We start from the raw sequence: 20,997 nt of genomic DNA on the forward strand, positions 1-20,997 counted from the left end.
CCCTATATAAAAACATCACACAAACACTGACTGAATATAATCAGATTAAGAGTTTTTCTTTACAACAAAAAAACTGACAAACCTGATCGCAACAGTGGGACTTGTGGGCCAACACACCTGGTCAAACACAGAGGAGATTGACAATTGCCCACCAGCCTGACAGCTTCCCTTTTATGGGAGCTCAAATGGTGGAGGAAGCGACCCCTGGTGGTTCCACCCGTTACATCTTCTTCAAGCTGGGTATTTAAAACCATGTTTGTGATTTGTGGAACCTTTTTCTGATTTGTGAAACTTAAAAAAGGGTGATTTGAAGAGTCTATGAGTTGTATTTTAGGAACTGGAGCAGTTATAGTATGATCCAGATGCAAAATAGTGATGGAAATCAAACTTTATTGAGTTTTCACAAATCAGGAAAAGGTTTCACAAATCCCAAATATGGTTATAAAGATTCTTCTTGAAGAGGAGAATAATCTAGTTCAGATTTGAAGTATCTAGGTGTAGTAGTTTTTGAATTAGAGCAGTTCTAGTATGAAAGAGATGCAAAAAAGGTGAAAATCGAACTTTATTGAGTTTTCACAAATCAGAAAAATGTTTCACAAATTCCAAATATGTTTTTAAATATCCAGCTTGAAGAAGGGAATAATCTAGTCCAGGTGTGAAGTGTCTAGGTGAAGTAGTTTTTAAACTAGAGTTGAGTAAAAATGCGGAAGGTAGTGAAAAATTAGGTGGAATCACTTTAAAACGCGGAATCGTGAAAAAGGTCAGTTGTATCTAATCAACCAAGAGGCTGCCATTGTAGCCTGAAGACCCCGCTCCTCATTATCATATTAAAGCAGAAACGAAGAGGGGAAAATGGAATGTCATTATTAAGAAAATAATGAAATACCAAATGAATAAGGGAAATTGAAAAATGGGAAAATTATAATTTTTTCAAATAAATGTTGAATGAAAAACAGATAAAGGAAAAATTAGTAAATAAAAAAGAGAAACATGAGAAATTTATAAATTAAACTGGGAAATTGAAAATTGGTAAATGAAAAATAGATAAATGAAAAATAGTTAAATGGATAAAGGGATAAATGAAAAATAGATAAATGAAAATGGGAAATTGAAAAATTGATAATATGATAGATAAATAAATAAAAAATTGGGTTAATGAAAAAGGGAAATTGAAAAGTGGTTAAATGAAAAATAGATTCATGAAAGATGGGTAAATGGATAAAGGGATAAATGAAAAATGGGTAAACAAAAATTGGAAAAATTTAAATTGCACTAATGAAAATGGGAACATAAAAAATGATTAAATTAATCTGGGAATAAATAAATGTATAAATGAAGAAATATAAATGGGATAAAAATGATATTTATTTAACTCATTTTTTAGTTATTTCACTCATTTTTTTCATTTATTGATTTATTTTACTCGTGTTTATTTATTTTACCCATTTATTTATTTAATTTTGGCTGAAATGGCTCTCCATACTGCACATGCAGTGGGACTTAAAGGGAACTACGACTAGTTATAAGAATAGACCTTATTTGGGAAATACTTATCTCAGATGTAAAAGTAATACAGTAATAATGCTGTAGGTTATTTAGTTTTTATAAATTTTAATAAAATATTTTCACAGGAATGTCGCCATGTTTTTCATACTGCAATGCATTCTGGGTAAATGACGTGTAAAGGTCCAACTGCCTGGCTCCTCTAGCCAAAACAGTGATGAGAAACATTATTAGGCCTTTTTAATTTGAACCAGAGCGCATTGAAATCAATCGGAACGTAGAAATAACAAGAGGTGATGAAGATGAGGAGGAGCAAACAGAAGAAGAGGACAAGAGTTGGCCGTAGGAGCTGCTGCCTTCAGCTTCATAATGAAACAATGAATGACACTTACCTCTGGAAAGTGGCAAGTGTCACTTATCGGACTATGTGATCTGGTAAGTACTTCTGTAGCTCTGCGTCCATTTAGATAACAGGGTATGAACTTTGTTTGGTGTTGGTACTTGTGGTTTTACAGTTCCGGTGATCTAGCTCCATTAGCATTTCCAGGAGTAATAGCCCATTAGCGCTGCTTGTCTTTGAAGTTTCTCTCAGCGTCTGTAGCGCTGTGTCTGGTTCGACATCAGCTGTGCTGCTTAGAGTTCAGTGCAGTGGTAACAGCCACACTGGACTTAATTACCACCATGGACCTGGTCGATCAGTGATGTCAATACCGCAGGCAGTATAGCTCCTGTTATCATCTCAAAGAGTATCCAGCTCTGCATGTCTCAGCGGGAGCACAGCATTTATTTTTAGCTCATTAAGGTAGCCATCACACTGCTCTTCCTGAAGAGCAAGAGCAGTGTGGTTTTCGTCCTGGTCGTGGAACATTGGACCAGCTCCACACACTCAGCAGGGTCCTGGAGGGTGCATGGGAGTTCGCCCAACCGGTCTACATGTGTTTTGTGGACTNAGTATAAATGGATGATGAGAATATACATCACCTTTTCCTCCCCTTTAATATCTTTTACCCCTTTCCTCCTTGTTGTCATCTTCATTCAGCAAGTACGCCATGGACTCTAAAGTTATAAAGGCAGGTGTATTTGGGATTACCCCAGTTGCTCTTTACCTTTAGATTTACGTGTGTGAAGGAGCCAACGTTTTCAGCCTGCAAGCCAAGAGAGATACAACTTAGGGAGGTTAGATTGATAATCCATAGTTACAAATAGACAACAGAAACAAAGAAGATCCGTCTTAAAGTGCAAAGAAGCCTAGTTCAACTGGTCTTGCTGTAAATATATTTTGCATAGATTTTCTTGAGATAGCAAGGCAAATATACTGATATTTTGCTAACCAGAAAACAAAATGTTATGTAGTAACACTGTGATTTTATTCTTTGTTATCAAGAGACAACAAAATGATTGATTTGTGATAAGTGTTGTGACTTTTTTACACATATATGTTGTTAAGTACAATTTTCATTATAAGTGACTTATTTACAATTGTATGTTAAGCATAATTTACATGATGATGATTATTAATTGAATTTAACATGACTGTATAATTACAAAAGCTGAAGTGCGAGGCATGATTTATTTGGATAGAGGAAGTCTTTTATTTTGAAGAATGCTTAACAGGATCTGGTTATATATTTTGTCACTGTCTTGCTTCTGTTGATTTTGGTTGCTAGGTAACGAACAGCTGTTGCTGTTTCTCCTCAATAAAAAGTGAACAGAAATGTTCAGTAAAAGAAATCAGAGTCTCTGTCCTGATTGAAGAAGCTTCCACTCCGTAACAATAAGAGGTTCATTTTTTTTTTGTCAAGACATAATAAAAGTCTTAATAAAACATAATAAAAGCCTTTTTAATGAGATTTATGCCAAGAAAAAAATATTTTCCTCCTTAAATGATGGACAAAAAAATCAACAGTTTCAACAAGTTCATCGCTCTCTGTGTTTTGGAATAATTAGGGTTCAATAACAAAACTTGTGCATGTAGGTGGGGCATGGTGTTGCATTTAGGCACCATTTCTAGACAACATAATTGCTACAAACTTGACTGATTAATTTTTCAATGCTATCAGTTACATTCTCACTCAATACTCTGGAACTGCAGAATTAACATAATTTATTATGGTTTAAATATAAATTTTCATTGGAGCATTTTGAATGAACAATAATACTGTATCTGCCATTTTATTTAAAGTGGGTTTTTTATACTGAATGCTAGTAATACCCAGTGAAGAAACTTATGGTTGCATGTTAAGAAAGATGCTCAATATTTATAACAGGATCAGTCACTCTGGGCTTCTGTAATAACTGTATTTGGTTAATAAAATGTTAATTTGACATATTTACAGGAAGTTTGAAGGTCTGTAATTGGTCTCCCTCTTGATCATATAGGAAAGTTCCCAAATGACTCTCCTCATCTTCTAAATGCTTCTTTCCCTGAGACAAAATTAGATGGAAATGCAGTTCATTATCTTGTTTTTTCTATATATGTGAAAGTTGGTGTCTCTAAAAACATATCAAATCCTGAGATGAGCAGAAAATTCATTAGTGCAAACAGAAGGTTTGAATAGTTTAGGATGTGATCAAATGATTTCCTACTGAATCATTGCTATCACATTTTAAAGGCTAAAATATACTACAGGTGGATATATATGTTTCACAGTTTTGACACTCATTTTACTTGACTTACATAGACAGAAAATTCTCTAGGGGCACTAGATATTGAGGAAGTGGGGGATACCATCTTTGTAATATGTCCCAGGGACACATGTGTTATGTTGGCTTTGTGGGACAGAGCAATGTCTAAACGTCCTGGAAAATCTGCAAAGGCCCAGCATTGTCCTGGATTCAAATGTGTTCTTCCCTGAAAACAGAGAACAAAATAAAGTTTAGGTGGGGTACCAAGACTAAGAGAAAAGAAAATTGTAAAGCCTAATATTATATCAAAAAGAAACACCACTTTCCCTAATATTCATTTAATGATCTGAGTGTCATTCAGACCTTAATAACGTTTGGGCCCACAGGTGGTAGCCTTAAAGATGCCCCTAACAATCGACATGCCTTATGGCTTTGATATGGTTTTGATGTAGTTTTGTGTAAAATCAGCGCTCCTGTTCACAAAACACAAAAACCGAAATAATGCGAGTCAGAAAAATGTAATACTGACAAATTAAAAAATAGTTTATGATCTTATTTGTAATGGTTCACCTTGAGACTCCAGAGCAAAGTTGGGCCACAGATCTACTTGTGGTAGAAGGTAGTCAAGCTTTGACTCCATCAACTGCAGGTTGGAGAGATGTCCCTGATCCTTAAATCCAGAGACTGTAACCTGTGCACAACACAATAAGAGTTAACAGCTTGTTCTCATGTTTGCTCAGGATAATTAAATCAGTGTTAAGATTAGAAAGAGAAAGCCTACCACGTCTGTTAGAGTTGGTGCGACAGGTAACTCTGAAGGTCGCGAGTGCAGGGAAATAATCCAACAAATACAAGCTGATGAATATGAGCAGATGATGTGAGATAACATTTAAAATAAAGACTTTCTATAACACTTCCAAACTGACTGTAGAAGGAGAGTATTTACCAAAAGTGACAAAGACACGAAAGACAAAGCAAAAGACATAAAAACAATGAGTGTCCATCATCTGGTTTTTTTGGTCTATCATATTCTCCTCTTGACTACGAAACCTTTCTCTAAATGTTACCTACCTCAGCCTACGTGACATCAAAATGCTCAACTGCCCACAATTCATTTCTGGCTCTTTTAAATTCATTCCAGACATTTAAAAAAAAATGTACAAAAAAATGTCCATTCAGTTTGAATTGTTTAATGTTTGGACGTTGTTTTAATTCCACAGTCAAACTGTATTATAGTTTCACACCACAATGAAATGCAAAAACAACTTTTTGTGGTTCTGATCTTACAAAGTTTGAAGTTGTATTTTTGAGATTATAAAAGTCTTCTTCTATTGAAATCAATTTTTGAATATTTTCCGGTTCACTATGTCCAGTTTTGTTTATATTGGAGAAAAATGGGTGGCTGATGACGTTATCGGCCAAAATTATAACTTAATTTCTCAAAAACGAAAGCTGCACAAACCACAGTTTTAACGGCACAAACAAAGTAGTTCACTTTGGTTTGTTTTGGAGCAATGGGAGGATGGTGACCTCTGGATGACCAAAAAAAAAAAAAGTTTTAATATCTCAGAAACCAAAACAGCACAAACAAACGTTTTAACGGCACAAACCTACACAAACGAGCACAAGCCACTCAGGCTATTTGCTATAATTTTTCACGTACGTAGGTGTCAGCGTCACTCAGCTCTTATAGATGTAAAAAAAACTGGCTGCACAAACAAACGTAACTGACCTAACAAATGACACGTGGGACAAATGACAAATATTAGCTAAACTGACCAATTAAGAAACAATAGGGGTAACTAAACAGAATACAATATCAAATAACACAAAAACAATTAACAGTACAGCTAAGTTTGGCTAAACTAAAGACCCAAAAATGAAAATCAAAACTATTAAACCTTAAATACTAATATTAACTAAAATACAAACTTATCTAAGCAAACTACAAATTACCCCTGCAAGCAGGAACTAGTGGTGCAGTTCAATCAGTGTTTATTCAGCGGGACTTTTATACTAAAAAAAAAAAAACCAACTAATAAATATAGCCTATGCAGCCTTACAGTCACAGTGAACTGTGACTTTTTCTCCACATGGTTCGTGTCTGACCACGAACAGACACGAACACGGGGTTTCCGTAGATCGGTGTGAATAGTTGACCTACATTGGACCTAAATCCTGCGTCCTACAATGACTCAATATTAATCTACAACTCCAGCATGAATTTGGGTTTACAGAAGCTTAATAAATTATTTACCAGGAGATCCAAACTCATAGAAATAACACAGACTAGTTTGTTGTCAGCAGGTAAATCCTTGAGATTATAAATCTTTTTTACAGATAATACGGATCTGGCATCAGGCAGAACTGATGCCAGATCATCTTATTTTAGCAATATTATTCACCAAAGCAGAAATAACCCCAAAGTGTTATTTAATACTATCGGCAGTATTGTGTGACCTGAAAACCAACATAGCTTTGAGCTCATCTACTTTTAATAAAGTAGATGTCATAAAAATATGACATTATTTGTCATATTTTTATACATAAGTTTGAGGACAGGCATTGCGGACACTATCAATGTTAGAGTTTACAGTGATTACTTTCTAACAGGAAATAATCGCATCGTTTAAATTGTATTTTCAGATATTTTATTAGACAGTTACTTAGAAAGACAAGCATTCATATGTAAGGTAAGATATGAATGCTTGTATTCATGCTTGTATAAAATATTTTACGCTCTTGCGTGGTTGTCCTCAGACTGCTAATGTTGCTAGCAGCTAGCTCAGTGCCGAGTCACGGACAGAAAATGTTTATTCAGTGAGAATTCCATGCTAAAAAAAAATAAAAAAGCTAAATAAATTAAATATAACCTATCCTATCCAGCCATACAGTCACCATGAGCTGTTACTATTCCCCCACATGCTTCGTGTCTGGCCACGAACAGTCTGTAGCTGAAATTAATTTAAACTACTAGCACGTTAAAAAGTGACGTGGGTGCTACGTCTTCTGAAACTCAGCAATTGCTGGCTTTCAGTCACGTGACCCGGATGACCCGCGAAATTCAGACGGAGGGCCAGAAGGGGATTTCCCCAGTTCAACAAAAAAAAAGAAAAAAAAAAAAGAAAAATTGATCACGAGTATGCTAATGCCCTAAATAGGTTGGAACAGAGGAGGCATCTCGAAAAAATACACGTATATTTAACATATAATCCGTATTATCTCGGAAAAAAAAAGATTTATCTTATAATCTTGAGGATTTACCCGCATCGAGGCGATCCACATAACTAACTGGAGCTGAAGACCTCATGTACAACGAGCCAGAAGAAAGCTTTCATCAGCCTGGAGAATACAATCATTTAGTTTCAAGTTGGGTCAAGCAATTAGAATTTAAAGAAGCATTAAATGGCTGTGGACTTGTTTATAGCACACTTAACCTTTGTGCGTGTGAGGACTGAGGCAAACATAGAGGACTGTGGCAAACAAATGATACAATTCTTATGTGTGTGCCGTCGGTTGGACCCCATTTCTAGACAAAAGGGTTAAAAGTATGCTATTTTAATTAATCAGTTTATGATAACGATAACAACGAGCTAACCTATGTTATTTCTATGAGCTTGGATCTCATGGTAAATAATTGATTTAGCTTCTGTAAACCTAAATTCATGCTGGAGTTGTACGTTAATGTTGAGTCGTTGTAGGAAGCTGGATTCAGGTCCAATGTAGGTCAACGATTGCTTCAATCTACAGATATATATAGTGTCCAGACACTAAGCATATGGGGGAATAGTCACAGCTACGGCTCGGTAGGTTATATTTAATTTATTTAGCTTTTATTTTTTTAGCATGACAATCCCACTGAATAATCGTATATTTTCTGTCCGGGAGTCGGCTACCTCCTAACAACGTTAGCACTCTGAGGACAACTATGCCAGGACATAAAAATATATCTTACCTTAGATATGATGAATGCGTGTCTTTCTAAGTAACTGTCCCATAAAACATCTGAAAAGTACAATTTAAACGATGCGATTGTTGCCTGTTAGAAAGTGGACACTGCAAACTGGTATTGTTAGGTTCTGCACCTCCTGTTATAAGCTGCAGATTGTTGATCCCCTTTTCTTCTTTATTTTTCAGTACGTTTTTTTAAAATCAACTCCCCCTGCCAGCATGCCTAGGTGGGCCCCGTGTGGGGAAAAGGAGGGCAGACCATATGGGTCCCATATGGGTTTGTCCGCGGGTTCCACGATGGCCCCACATGGGTTTGCCCATGTAGGCCCAGATCCCACATGAGCCCTACATGGGCCCTATATGGTGATGGCCCACATGGGTTTTTCCATTGTGGGGCCATGTGGGCTGTGGCCTTACATGGGCAAACCCATGTGGGGCCATCGTGGAACCCGTGGACAAACCCATATAGGACCCATATATCAGCCCTCCTTTCACCCACATGGGTCCCACCTATGCATGCTGGCTGTGACCAACTACCTTCGAAACACGAAAATAACGTTTATCTTTCTCTCTATTAGAATGGCTTGAACACCCATACAAGACTCAGACTTTAGGCATTTTGATGCTGGATCAATAGAAATAAATGGGCTGCATTTACTTCTGGCCCTCCATGTGCATTGGTGGCATCAATGCTATGTCATCTGAAACCCAGCAATTTGTATAAGGAGAGTATTTACCAAAAGGAACGAAGATGAGAAAGACAAAGACTCTTGTGTTAAAGTGTCCATCGTCTGGTTTTCTTGGTCAATCATATCATTCCCCTCACGACTACAAAACCTCTCTAAATGTTACCTCCCCATTTGCAAGGCGGTTTACAGGGCGACCCATTTTGCGCCTCCTTCTAACCCAAGATGGAAAATATACAAGTGAGTAAAGATGTACATTAATCAGCAGATGACTGTATAAAATATAAGAGTTAAAAAAATTGCTGATTTATTATACTAGACTGGCGTCTCTCTGTATGAAATAACTGGTTGTCCATATATGTCATTGTACCCATTCTTTATCAAATACTCACATGTTCTTACCATGACAGTAAAAAAGTCAATAAAAAGCTAATCAAATCAGTATTACTTTAGCATAAGTTAACCTGGATATTCCTTCAGCTTTAGATAACAGTATTCTTTCTCGTAAAGCCCGATCTCTTTGAAGCCAGTGGTTCAATTTCTTTTTGGTTTTATCAAATGTAGGGTCAAAGTTAAGCTTGTATCTTTCTTTGGCATCTTTTATGATAATTACACCAAGATATAAAACTTTTGTTTTAACAGGAATGTTATAAAGATGGGATTCACTGCAAGATGATATGGGAAGCAATTCACATTTGTTTAAATTACGTTTGAGGCCTGAAGCATCAGAGAAAGTTTGGATGAGCTTAATAATTTCGTCAGCAACTTGATTACCGTATTTTCCGGACTATAGAGCGCACCATACTATAAGCCGCACCTACAAATTTTTTGAAAAAAAAAATTAAAAATAAAATGGAAACTCACATATATAAGATGCACCGGGCTATAAGCCGCTGGTATCTCTGCCGCTCTTGGTTTTCCACAAGGACCCAGCAGAGAGGGCTGCGTCCTACTAACTTTGCTGGATATATTAAGGACGTTCTCCGTCTCCAAAGCCAAACCATGGTTTTGTTCATGCCGAGCTTATGTGCAGCAGCACTTTGAATTGCCTTGTTGCTGAAAATGTGCTATATAAATAAAATTACCTTACCTTACTTCTATTTCCCTCCTGTACTGCCAGATCAATAGCCCTCAACTTAAAAGCTGCATCATGTGAGTTGAAAGAAATTTCTCTGTCATGCCTGCTATTACCATGTGCTTGTTCTAAATGAAAATTAACACTTTCTTCTTTGACTTCCAATGATTCACTTCCTGCTAAAGAGCCCCCTGGTGGCTGAAGAAAAATCCACAGAAAAGCCGCACCGGGCTACAAACCGCATGGTTCAAAGTGTAAGAAAAAAGTAGCGGCTTATTGTCATAAAAATATGGCAATACAAATTTCTCTACCAGCATTCTCAAATACTACAGATATTGTTTTCCAGAATAAAAGTTGCTAGACGTTGTGCTGCAATCAGGAATAAATAAAAGGAAACTGGGCAGCCCTGTCTCACTCCTCTGGATACTGGAAATCTGGGACAGGTGCCATGCTTCAGTTTAATACAGCAGTTACCTTTTTTGTAAAGAGTCTGAATAAAATATTGCCTGAAACCAAATTTTTCTAAGGCCCAATACATAAAGCCATGCTTTAAAGAGTCAAAAGTCTTATAAAAGTCTAAAAACAAAATAAAGCTGTTATAATTTATTACTTCTGAATAGTCTAGTAGTAGATCCAGTACAAGCTTTAGGTTGTGATGTGTCTGTGGGACATGAAGCCTGATTGAGATTCATCAATAATACAACTGAGGGTTTGTCGGTAACACTTTATTTGAAGGGGGGTGAATAAGACTGACATGACACTGTCATAAACACCTGTCGTTAACATGAATAAGCCTTCATGAATATTTATGACTGTTGTATTTAAGCGTCACTTGACATTAACCAAGAAATCATTACTGATATAAATTTGTTATAAAAGTATTATTGATTGCACTTTAAAAATTAGGTAACTTTATGTTATTAAAGGTAAAGTTTAAACAGTAATGATTTCCTGGTTAATGTCACGTTGTCATAACAAAGACATTTTGAATAATGTCAACTTTGTATTAAAAGATGACAACAGTCATAAATATTCATGAAGGCTTTTTCATGTTCATGACAGGAGTTTATGACAGTGTCATGTCAGTCTTATTCAACCCCCTTCAAATAAAGTGTTACTGGTTTGTCTAATTCTTCTGGCCAAAATAACAGCAAAAACTTTATAGTCATTGTTCAGAAAGCAAACAGGTCTCCAGTTGTCAATGAGTAATTTTTCTTTGCCAGCCTTTGGGATCAAAATAATAAGGCCTTGTGTTAAAGTAAGAGGCAATTCTCCACGACCAATACTTTCTGAAAGAGTGCTGAGAATAAAGGGACTAAGTTCTTTTACAAATGTATTATAAAGCTCACTTGACAACCCATCACTACCTGGTGATTTGTTGTTTTTAAGACTTCAAATAGCCTCTTCTACTTCCTGTAGAGCAGTGGTTCCCAAACTTTTTCTTCTGCACCCCCCCAGTGGTTTCCAAACATTTTCTGCGCCCTTTTCTGGGGGGGGATTGGATTACTGCCGACGACATATTCGCGTTTGTAGATAGATTTTTACCCAGAATGCAAATGGAAAAAAACCGTGAGCGAAACGGTGACTGGTACTGACTAGTATATATTGCATTGAGGGAAACTAAGTTTCATATCTGCTCAAGAGCCCCCCTGGCGGTTGAAGAAAAATCCACATATATATGAAAAAAAAGATTGAATGCTGTCTGGTATTGTTCAGGGGGCCAGACCAAATGAGGAGGCAGGCCAGATCCGGTATTGTTCAGGGGGCCGGACCAAATGAGGAGGCGGGCCGGATCCGGCCCGCGGGCCGTAGCTTGGGGACCCCTGATTTAGAGGTTGTTGTAAAAATTGGAACAAAATGATCCCTGGGTTTTATGATCTGATACTATCTTGTCATTAACTTTGAGTGTGTCTAAAGTGTTATGAAGTTTAGATTTTTCTAAACCAAACAAAGTAGGAAGAACACTGTTCCCCTTCCTCTAACCATCTCGCTCTAGACCTGACAAACGCGCCTCGAGCCTTCTGTTTATATATTTCATCAAGTTTAGTTTGACATTCATTAAGGAGTAATAGGTCATCCTCGTTAAGGTTATTATTGCTTATCATGGATAAAGAAGCTCAGAGCAAAGACTTTCTTCCTCTTGCCTTCTCTTTTTTGCAAGGTTACTGCTGAAGGACCTCATGAATTTCCCTATGTCACGTTTTAACAGTTCCCAAAAAGGACTAAAGGAGTTACATCTACAGGCTTCCTCCCAATGGGATTTAATCAGGGATCTGATTGTTTCAGTAGCATCCTCATATGAGAGAAGACTGTTGTTCATCTTCCAACAGACAGCTCTAGGAATGCCAGGCGTCGAGAGTGAAAGGCTTAAAGTGATTATTTTATGATCAGAGAAAGGAGCAGGATATTAACAGCAGCAGAATCGACTTGCTTTGCTGCCAGCCAGAAGTCACTACGGGATTTTTTAGAAAGGTCTTTGGTACGCCATGTAAAAAATGTATGTGTAGGAAATTTTTCCCTAAAAATGTCTAAGACATCAAATCTATCCATAAAATCTTTCAGGTAGCCACTGGATGAGTTAGAGTTGCTAGGAGGGTATCTGTCTACATTATTATCATAAATCACATTGAAATCACCAATGAAAATTAGAAAGGCTTCAGGAAGTTTTGATAGCCAAGATGATACTTTTTCATCCCATAACTCAAAAACTCCCTGTTGTCTGAATGAGAGTTGTAGCCATACATGTTGGTCATTATTATAATAGGCTGTGAGAAGCAAGAACCATAACAATGAGATGCCCCTTGGGGTCCCTGTAGTAACTCATTACCTCCCCTGGAAATTTATCTTTTACAATCAAAACCCTAGCAGTTTTCTCTGAGCCATGTGCCGCCCATATTTATTTTCCCCACAGACTTTTCCAGAATGACATGTCACCTATAGTGCTGTGAGACTCCTGAATAAAACAAACATTTCATTTACATTTTTTAATAAATAAAAAGACTGCTTTGCACTTCAAATAGTTTCTTAACCCCCTGGCATTGAAAGAAAGAAATGAGAGAGATATGAACAAAAGAACAAATCCTCAATAGAGAACAATAAAGAACAATATTAATGGGATAGCAAAATACGCTATGAAAAATCGAGTTAGAGCTCAAGCTCCGCAAACAGAAGATATTGATAATGAATTAGCCATATGATTATTGGCTACATTCTAGCAAACCATTCCTGTTAATGACAGAGAACTTATTACAACAGAACAACAAACTGTAAACCCAACAGGATCGGGATGAACTTGGAACCAGCAGGTGGATCATCAAGTGGCGGAGGGAGGGAAGATCTCACCAGCGTTGATGAAGGCTCGTCCAGCGCTGAAAGGCCGTTTTGCCCTGTGCCCGCGCCTCCTGTACTGATGGCCAGAGGAGGCGTCGTTTCTCCCGGTGTTCTGACTATCTGTGCTAGACGGTCGGTGTTCTGACTAGATAGAACACTGACAGAAAACTGGCACCTATGCCATGTGGCGCACAGGTGGTAATGCGCCACATGGCATACTGCTGGCTCAGCAGATTTCTTATAAATACGTCCTACCTGTGGAAGTTTTGTTTCATGTGTTTTATTTCATGGCAGATTATGGTAAGCTTTATTTAATTTATATTATACCTGGTTTTCATGAAGCTGCTGTATTACTTCATGTTTTTAGTTTACATGACAGGCAGCTTATAAATGACATCAGTTTTGCCGTCTGCAAAGTCGTTCGTTTGGCGGTTAATTAGGACAAAATATGTTGTTTTTTGGGCTATTTTGTCCCTATATTTTAAAATATTTTAGTTTAATTACACTCTTTTTATTATTAAACTTTGCTAAACAGGTGTTTATAGCAATACTATTTGGGATTGAAGCTGTAATAACCATGTAATATTAGTGTACATGAATCATATCCTGTCATTTCAGTGACCTGCGCAGGTCAGTGGACGCATTGTGGCTGCGCTGTATTTAATAAAGTCTGTCATACAATGTATTAATGCACACAAAAGAGTTGCAGTGATCTGTATTTGTCTTTAATTTAATTCCAATAAAACCCTGTCTCCCCTGTCTGATACTGTTTTGTTCTTACAAAGGCCTTTGTATTTAATTTTTTTTTTAACAGGTAGGATATTCTAATAAAATTATTAGTGCTTACATCTACAGCTTTTCATTTTTAATGGGTAGGATGTTCAGATGAAGGTGATTTCGTCATCTATATACATTGTTCCAATGCTAAGCTAAGCATAACTCCTAAGCTTCCACTTCAGTCCCATCACTCAAATAATGTTATCCATTATATTTAACATTAACACAACCCGCTATAGTTTTCTGTCTGTAAACATGACGGTAGCAGTTTTGGATGCGTAGCACTGACAGATAGACTTAACTCTCCATCCGTGCTACGGTAGGAAAATCTGACGAGGTAGGTAGCACGGATAGTCCGAACACCCTATCATTTTCCACTGCTCATAAAATAATCAGATATCAACCCAAGGCTCCTTTGTTTCTGTCGTTTCTCTTTTTGCTATCTTGACTCCCTTAATTCATGTCCTATTAAGATATAATCAAATCTGTAACTGTGCTATTTTCTTCCAGATTAATTTAATATCGCTAATGGTTGTTTGTATTTACTAATACTTAAACTCTAGGATGCGAAGCTTGTCAGCAAATAAGCAATTTCCCCATTTTTAATCAATAGCGCATATTATATTCTATTAATTTCTAAAAATGTGACAGAAAGTAGTATTTTGCTGGTTTCCTCTGGATACTAAAACATTTCTGAAACTGCTCAGGTGAACCTTTCAGCATCTAACTGGGCAGTTTCTCATCATATTGCCCTTATAAATATTGATATTTACTTGTGTCAAATGAAACAAGGTTCCACTTCACTGCCAAACGTAATGTACGACGTTTTGCATTGAAATGGGGAAATGTCTACTCTTTACTTTCTAAATCTATGAATAGAGGTTGATTTTTACATCTAAGGAAAGGAATTTACATGTTTTTTTAATCTAAGTATCACTGAGAATCTTGCACAATACTGAACACTTTCTTACATTTCTCTTTAAATATAGTTTCTAAAAAAATAGAAAATATATGCTAAAATAAAAAAAAGTCTCTGTCTTATAATAAACTCTTAATAACAAGTGTTGGTCTTATTCCGTAATTTAGTGAAATTTCTTTCTAAATAAATAGTTTCCAATATGGAGAACTCTTGGGAAAGTCACCTTTGCAAATATCAAGTTTACATTCAAAGATCTATTTTTAAAGTTTAGAAAGCATATATAACGATAACAAAAGTGTTTTTCCCCACGTCCTTAACTTATCTATGTTAGAAACAAGCCATCTGGGGAGGCATGTTGCCTGGACTTAGATGTGTTTAAAAAATGTTATGCCTTGAAGACAACAGTGTGCTGCAAAAGTATTTATATCTTTTTCTAACAAATCCTGTCAAAAAAAATGGTAGGAGCTGTGAAAGACTTGCAGCTGTATTTACAGAAAAATGTGATCTGGATGCAAAGGCATGCCACACTTTTTTAACCCTAACATGGAAAAACTTTTTCAAAGTTCTCTTTTTTAAATTATCCACCATTTTGTGTTGAAATCATCGTATGTGGTGGTAACTTGACAAAATGCAACAAAGTTCAAAGGCTGGGAAAACGTTTGCAGTGCATAAGAAATCCTTCAATACAGTATGTTGTATCTGTGCTAACTGTGTGCAACTTAAGCCAATCTGCTTGTGGTGCGGCAAAAGTATTCATTCTGCAAGCTAAAATGTCAATACAGTATTTCTCACATCTCACCATTTATTTCAGAAAGATTTAAATTTTCACAGGATCAGGTGATTACCACGCAAGGAGGGGCTTCTTGTCCTTTGTTGACAGGTAACAGAGGCACGAGAGCACCAGCAGCATGTCTTTCTGCAGTCTTCGTGGAGCAATGTTCTCTATCATCTTTATCAGAAAATCTGGATTGTTGTACTCAGCCCATTGGCTGCTGCCTTTTCTCGGCCTCTCCTTTAGGATTCCATACGAATTGACAATAAACTCACAAAACGGAGCGTGGAGAGCCAGTTTGTACCCCAGCTTGCCGAGCGACTCCATGAGGTCTGTGAACCTGTTGGAGAGATAGAGCCGGTACGCCTCGTCCATATGCCCCGTCAGAGGGTGAGTGCTCACCTGCAAGGGAGGAAGGAAGATCTATTACTTCCTGCTTGGTGTTTACTTTGGGCATTTTTCAGTCTGCGCCGACTTTCAAAATGTAGTGAAATTTGGAAGCTCTTGAGCCAAATAAAAACCTTTTAGTTTCACTCTTAGCTGAACTTGATCAAAATAAATTCCCCTGTAGGCTGCAGGTTTCTCTCTGAGACAGGCGTTACCTCGACAATCCTCTGTGGTATGTTGAGGAGTATGAAACCATAGAGCCTCTGATGAGCCTGGAACACGTACGACAGGATCCTCCTATCCAGCTGATAGGCAATCTCACCAAGCAGCCTTGGATGACCTGAAAATGAATAATTAATTTTTTTTTTAAATGCAAATAATATATAATTATTGCTTTAAAATCACAGTAAAAGGTGAGACCTAAGGCAAAAGGAGGAACATCAGCCTGGCTATGAAGCTCTTCTGCCTCTTCAGCATTTTTCAGCACCGAACTTTGGAGGAATGACTTGAAGTTGACAGGAGACGATGTTCTGAAATTCATGTTGGATTTGAAGTTGACAGGAGACGATGTTCTGAAATTCATGTTGGGTCTGTTCTGATGGAGGTCTCTCATGAACTGTTGCTCGTCAATGCTGCTGTGCCACCGGTCCGAGTGCTTAGATCCTGGTGTTAAGAAATAACCAAATTTTGATAAGTTTTCAAACAGAGGCATGTGTGGGCATGGTTAGATCTATGCTCTCTAAGTTTATCAGTTTAATTTGCCTTAGTGTTGGGGGTCTTAACGATAATCTACAAGTAATAAGAGTCCTGTAAAACCCAATCTTTAATTAAGGGAACATGTATATCAATGAAGTGTTAGAACGGAATGAGGCACTGAAGCCTGAAGTCTTTAAAAATAGTCTTTAAAATAGCTTTCATAGTTGGTATAAAACAGTTTAACTAACTAAATATTTAGTTCTGTTAAAAATAAAAATTATGAGTAAAAATCCTGATAATGAGCATAAAACCTTAAAAAGTTATTTTCTGACAAATGAAAGCTGTTGTTGCCCATAAACTATGTTTTGTGTTGTATGTTTCTATGTTAATTATTGGTTTGCCTTTGTCCATCTAAATATCCATCTTATAGTAAATTAAATATTTGCAAAAAAAAAAAAAAAAAAAACATTACATTTTATACTAGGGAAAAAAAATGAATCAATTTTGTGTTGCTAAGAAACATACTTTTTTTTTTTTTTTTCCAGGTCAGTCCTTAAAGTTTAGATTATGCTTCATAGCATCAGCCACATTAAAGCTGTAATTTACAGTCCCATTTTTACCTCATCAAACAAGCCACGCTGTTACAATTTTAAATAAAACATGCCACTACATAATTAAAGGGTTGTATCCACCCATTCTAGAACAAGCCAAGGCTGCCACCTGGCGGCAGAAGAGGAAACTTACCTGTCAAGTCAGTCAGTGTGGAATCGCTGCTGCTGTGCGTCCTGGATGTCAGCATCTGGTTTTCCTGGAGCAGGCTCACTAAAGATCTCAGGTGCTCAATCTCCCGCTTAAGTTGATCGTTTTTGACAAGCAGGGCTGCAGCAGCTTGTTCTAGACTCATCCTGAGGCTCTAGGACACAGAGCTGAGCACCCACAACTCCTCAAGAGCGCAGCTGAATCTCCAGGGACATTTTGAATCAAAACATGATTACAGACTCTGGTAGAAGGCATTTTTTAAACTTTATTCCATATAAAGGACAGACATCAGGTTTACAAAAGTACTTAAGACTTTAGAGCATAGTGAATTTCAAACAGTACTTTGGAAAAGACAGAAGAGAAATATATCACAACGACCACTTTGTAGTCACTTTTCAACAAGGTTTTTTTTTTTTTTTTTTTTTAGCAGATTGGCCTCAGAGACTCGGTTCTCACAATTTAGCCAATTTAGCCCTTCGTATTCCTACAGACGGCTTCAGCAAAACATCAACCTTGATCTGATAGATTATGATTTTCATGGTCTTTGGTTGGTGACTAAATCATTTTAGACTTCATACAGGCATACCAGAGGAAAACTCTGCATCAAGCACACCGGCCTATTTACACTCCTTAAATGTGAAAGCCGTCATTAGATGCTCGCCAGCTGAGCTTTTATCAGATCTCCCCTTAAACAAAAATATGATTTTAAAACAAGTTTAACAATGAAAACTTCAGTTGTCAACAAAACACTACTGACAGCATCAATTAAAGAGAAGCATTTACACTGGATGAACCAAAAGCAGCCTTTAACCATATGTTAAATACACACTAGAAAGCAAGTCAAAAGCTTTGATTATGGAAACTCGCTTCTTTATGCAAATTCCAAACAATGTTCCGCCTCAGTCGCTGTCGGACACTCCCCTCCGCTCAGCCTCGGGCTCTTCCGACGAGAGCGAGGATGTAGAGGAAGATGTTGATGATGTCCGTGTACAGGTTGAGAGCAGCAAAGACGTATTCCTCTGGGCTCAGAGCCAGCTCCTTGTTGCCAAGCAGCAGCTGGGTGTCCACAGCCAGGAACTGAAAGGCACAAGGAAGTTCAACGTCGGTCAAACAAGCTTTCATGTAGCTCATCTAAACATGTCAAAGCCTAACTATACATCTAAATATACTGTGTAAAAAGGTAATGAACATAACTTATGAAATTGCTTGGCAGAGCTTTTTGTCACTGACTTGGATTCTACTGGTAGAATTTCTACCGGGCCAATCAGAGGACAGAAGAAGTGATGACATCGATTTTCTGTGCGGTTTTAGAGTTGTAGTTTTAGCAATGGCAGCGAAGTGACCGAAGCCGTTCAGTCCGTGTTTACCACACTTATAAATACTGAACTGAATTGAATTTAATAGATGGGCACTTCTATCTTTACAGCTCAGACAATTTCCGCTTAGCTTAATAGCATTGAATTGGCACGTTGCATATGTCACGGTCAAACATTAGCGCTAGTATAAAACTAGCCCAGATCCTCTGTAGGAGGCATTATAGAACAAGGGGATGTTTTTTTTAAACCAGTAACCTTAAATAAAACCAAATGCAACTATTTCCCTTCAGAAGTCCCTTAATATTGAACACGGAGCTTATCCGACAGGTTAGGGGATGTACTTTGGTATTTTCTTGCCTCCCACCGTTATTTTCTGTGTTAATAACCTTTAAATTGTTTTGAAAGTGACAAGCAATTACAGATTCAGAAAATACTAGTGTTTTTAAGATTAAAATTTGTGTTGACAGGGAAGACGTCTGCTTTGTTTCTTGATCCCGTCAGTCAGTCGGAGGCAGATGAAAAATCTAGATAATATTATTATTCCAAAGAGAAACTAAACAAATTCAAAGAAAAACTAAAAGTCAAATCTGTCTTTGCACAATTTGTTGCGTAAAATACAACATGCCAGACAACATAGTTGCAGAAGTTGTGGCCACAGAGTTGGAAAGCTAATATCAAGACTTTCTGAGGTTTTAGTCTGACAGTTTTAAATGTTCCATACTGAGTGAACAGATTAGGGAAATAAGACAGAAAAAACTGAAATTCAAAGTAGAAAACATAAAACACAGACTACAGACTTCTTTGCGTCCTTGGTAAAGGTGCATCCAAAACCTTAAAACAAAGAAATGTTTTAATGCTGAAGCATTTTATTCCACACATTTCAGTCTATTTGACTCTTGATATGTGGGAGATTAGGACTTCTGATCAAACAAAAATTAAGTGGAGACACTTCCTGCTGGCAGATATCTATAAATAATATTTCTTTACTAGTAAATATTTTTATGTAATGGTAAGTCATATCGCCACATTTCTTTATTAGAGAACACCGTAGACCTTTTGGTACCCTCAAATTTTTGGAATGAAATGGTCAAAACCACAAAGGATCAAAATGGCGAATGGGTGAAATGATCTTTATCCATCAGTGAGTGAATGAAGGTAGTTTTATTTCCCAAAAAGACAAAAACTGCAAATGCACTAAACATTGCAGAAGTAAAATAATCCATACACAGCTTTTAGTTCCAGGTCTCCGCAGCAGCTATTTTGGGTTAGAAGCTGAAAACACTTTAAACAACTGCTTTAAATAATCTACTCAAAGTAGAAAAGTAGAAATTATGCTTACAAAATGTTTTTTAAAAAGTATTTAAAGATATGTTTAGATTTAAAGTTAAAGATGAATGGACAAACCTAAGATAAAGCCATCTGTTCTGAAATGATCGAAGAATGGCTGACCTACGTTTTACAATCAAAACCGTCATAACATTAAATAGGAAAAAAAAAATCTGATTTCTTTCAGCAGAAGGTTGGCTAACCAGCAGCACCAAACAGCCATAAAACAGAGGATTAGATACATCTTATTTAGTACGAATATGTGAGAAAACAAAAGGACTCACTGCTGTGAAGAGCAAAGCTCCCAGTCCGGCGTAGACAATCTGCAGGATGTTGTTTTGCAGAAAGATGCAGAGGATGCTGAAGAGAATCAGGACCAGCAAACAAACAAAAAGCACGCCGTAACAGGAAGTGAAGTCATACTTGGTCTGTGGGCCACAAACAAGATTAACAGTCAGAGCACTGCAATTTCTCTGAGAGAGTCTGTAACTCACAAGTGGGGATGCTGAGGGATACGAACCTGCATGGAGAAAATGACCACCGTAAAACAGACGAAGGCAGTGATTCCCACCGCCATGATCACGGCCTCGGTTTTGTGGAAACTGGCGATGGTACCCACCATGTAGGACATGCTCAGAGTAAGGATGGACTGGAAATCAGACAAAAGCGGCACGTCAGCACTGATCCAGACATCATTTTGGGAGTAAAATAGAAATACTGCTTCATCTATCATTTCTTTAGATTATGGCCTAAACTAATCTCTTATGGAGACGTCAACGCCACCTGCAACTTGTATTCCCCCCCCCCCCCCCCCCCGCCCCCCCGCCCCCCCGTCCCAACCCACGATACAACCCTCGCATCAACATAAACAACAC

At 37.3% G+C, this 20,997-nt stretch overlaps 2 protein-coding genes across 3 annotated transcripts in view; both read right to left on the reverse strand.

Annotated features, from left to right (window-relative positions):
- Positions 1 to 15,649: 15,649 nt before the first annotated feature.
- On the reverse strand, positions 15,650 to 17,703 carry LOC106939573 (speriolin-like protein). Its single transcript, XM_015022022.1, has 4 exons — positions 17,466 to 17,703; positions 16,446 to 16,688; positions 16,241 to 16,365; positions 15,650 to 16,040 (listed from the first exon to the last, which is right to left on the reverse strand). The coding sequence occupies exons 1-4, from the start codon at positions 17,623 to 17,625 to the stop codon at positions 15,708 to 15,710; spliced, it is 861 nt and encodes a 286-aa protein (XP_014877508.1). The 5' UTR covers positions 17,626 to 17,703; the 3' UTR covers positions 15,650 to 15,707.
- A 23-nt stretch (positions 17,704 to 17,726) lies between these two features.
- grinab (glutamate receptor, ionotropic, N-methyl D-aspartate-associated protein 1b (glutamate binding)) overlaps positions 17,727 to 20,997 on the reverse strand; it is a 10,396-nt gene continuing 7,125 nt past the window's right edge. For both annotated transcript variants that reach the window (XM_015022000.1, XM_015022008.1), the window contains 3 exons: positions 20,643 to 20,771; positions 20,407 to 20,550; positions 17,727 to 18,557 (listed from right to left, as the gene is read on the reverse strand). In XM_015022000.1, coding sequence (XP_014877486.1) covers positions 18,408 to 18,557; positions 20,407 to 20,550; positions 20,643 to 20,771 — 423 coding nt within the window. In that variant the 3' untranslated portion in view covers positions 17,727 to 18,407. The remainder of the gene's footprint in view (positions 18,558 to 20,406; positions 20,551 to 20,642; positions 20,772 to 20,997) is intronic.

This window comes from Poecilia latipinna, unplaced genomic scaffold (genome assembly GCF_001443285.1).
Source record: "Poecilia latipinna isolate Pla-1442-1.1 unplaced genomic scaffold, P_latipinna-1.0 Scaffold86, whole genome shotgun sequence".
Taxonomy (NCBI): Eukaryota; Metazoa; Chordata; class Actinopteri; order Cyprinodontiformes; family Poeciliidae; genus Poecilia; species Poecilia latipinna.

What these genes read in the sequence shown, in the direction of transcription:
- LOC106939573 (XM_015022022.1), bottom strand. Translation starts at nt 17,625, where the DNA reads ATGAGTCTAGAACAAGCTGCTGCAGCCCTGCTTGTCAAAAACGATCAA. An exon ending in TGTTCCTCCTTTTGCCTTAG is followed by an intron (nt 16,366 to 16,445) that starts GTCTCACCTTTT and finishes ATTCATTTTCAG; the next exon opens with GTCATCCAAGGCTGCTTGGT. An exon ending in TACCACAGAGGATTGTCGAG is followed by an intron (nt 16,041 to 16,240) that starts GTAACGCCTGTC and finishes CCTCCCTTGCAG; the next exon opens with GTGAGCACTCACCCTCTGAC.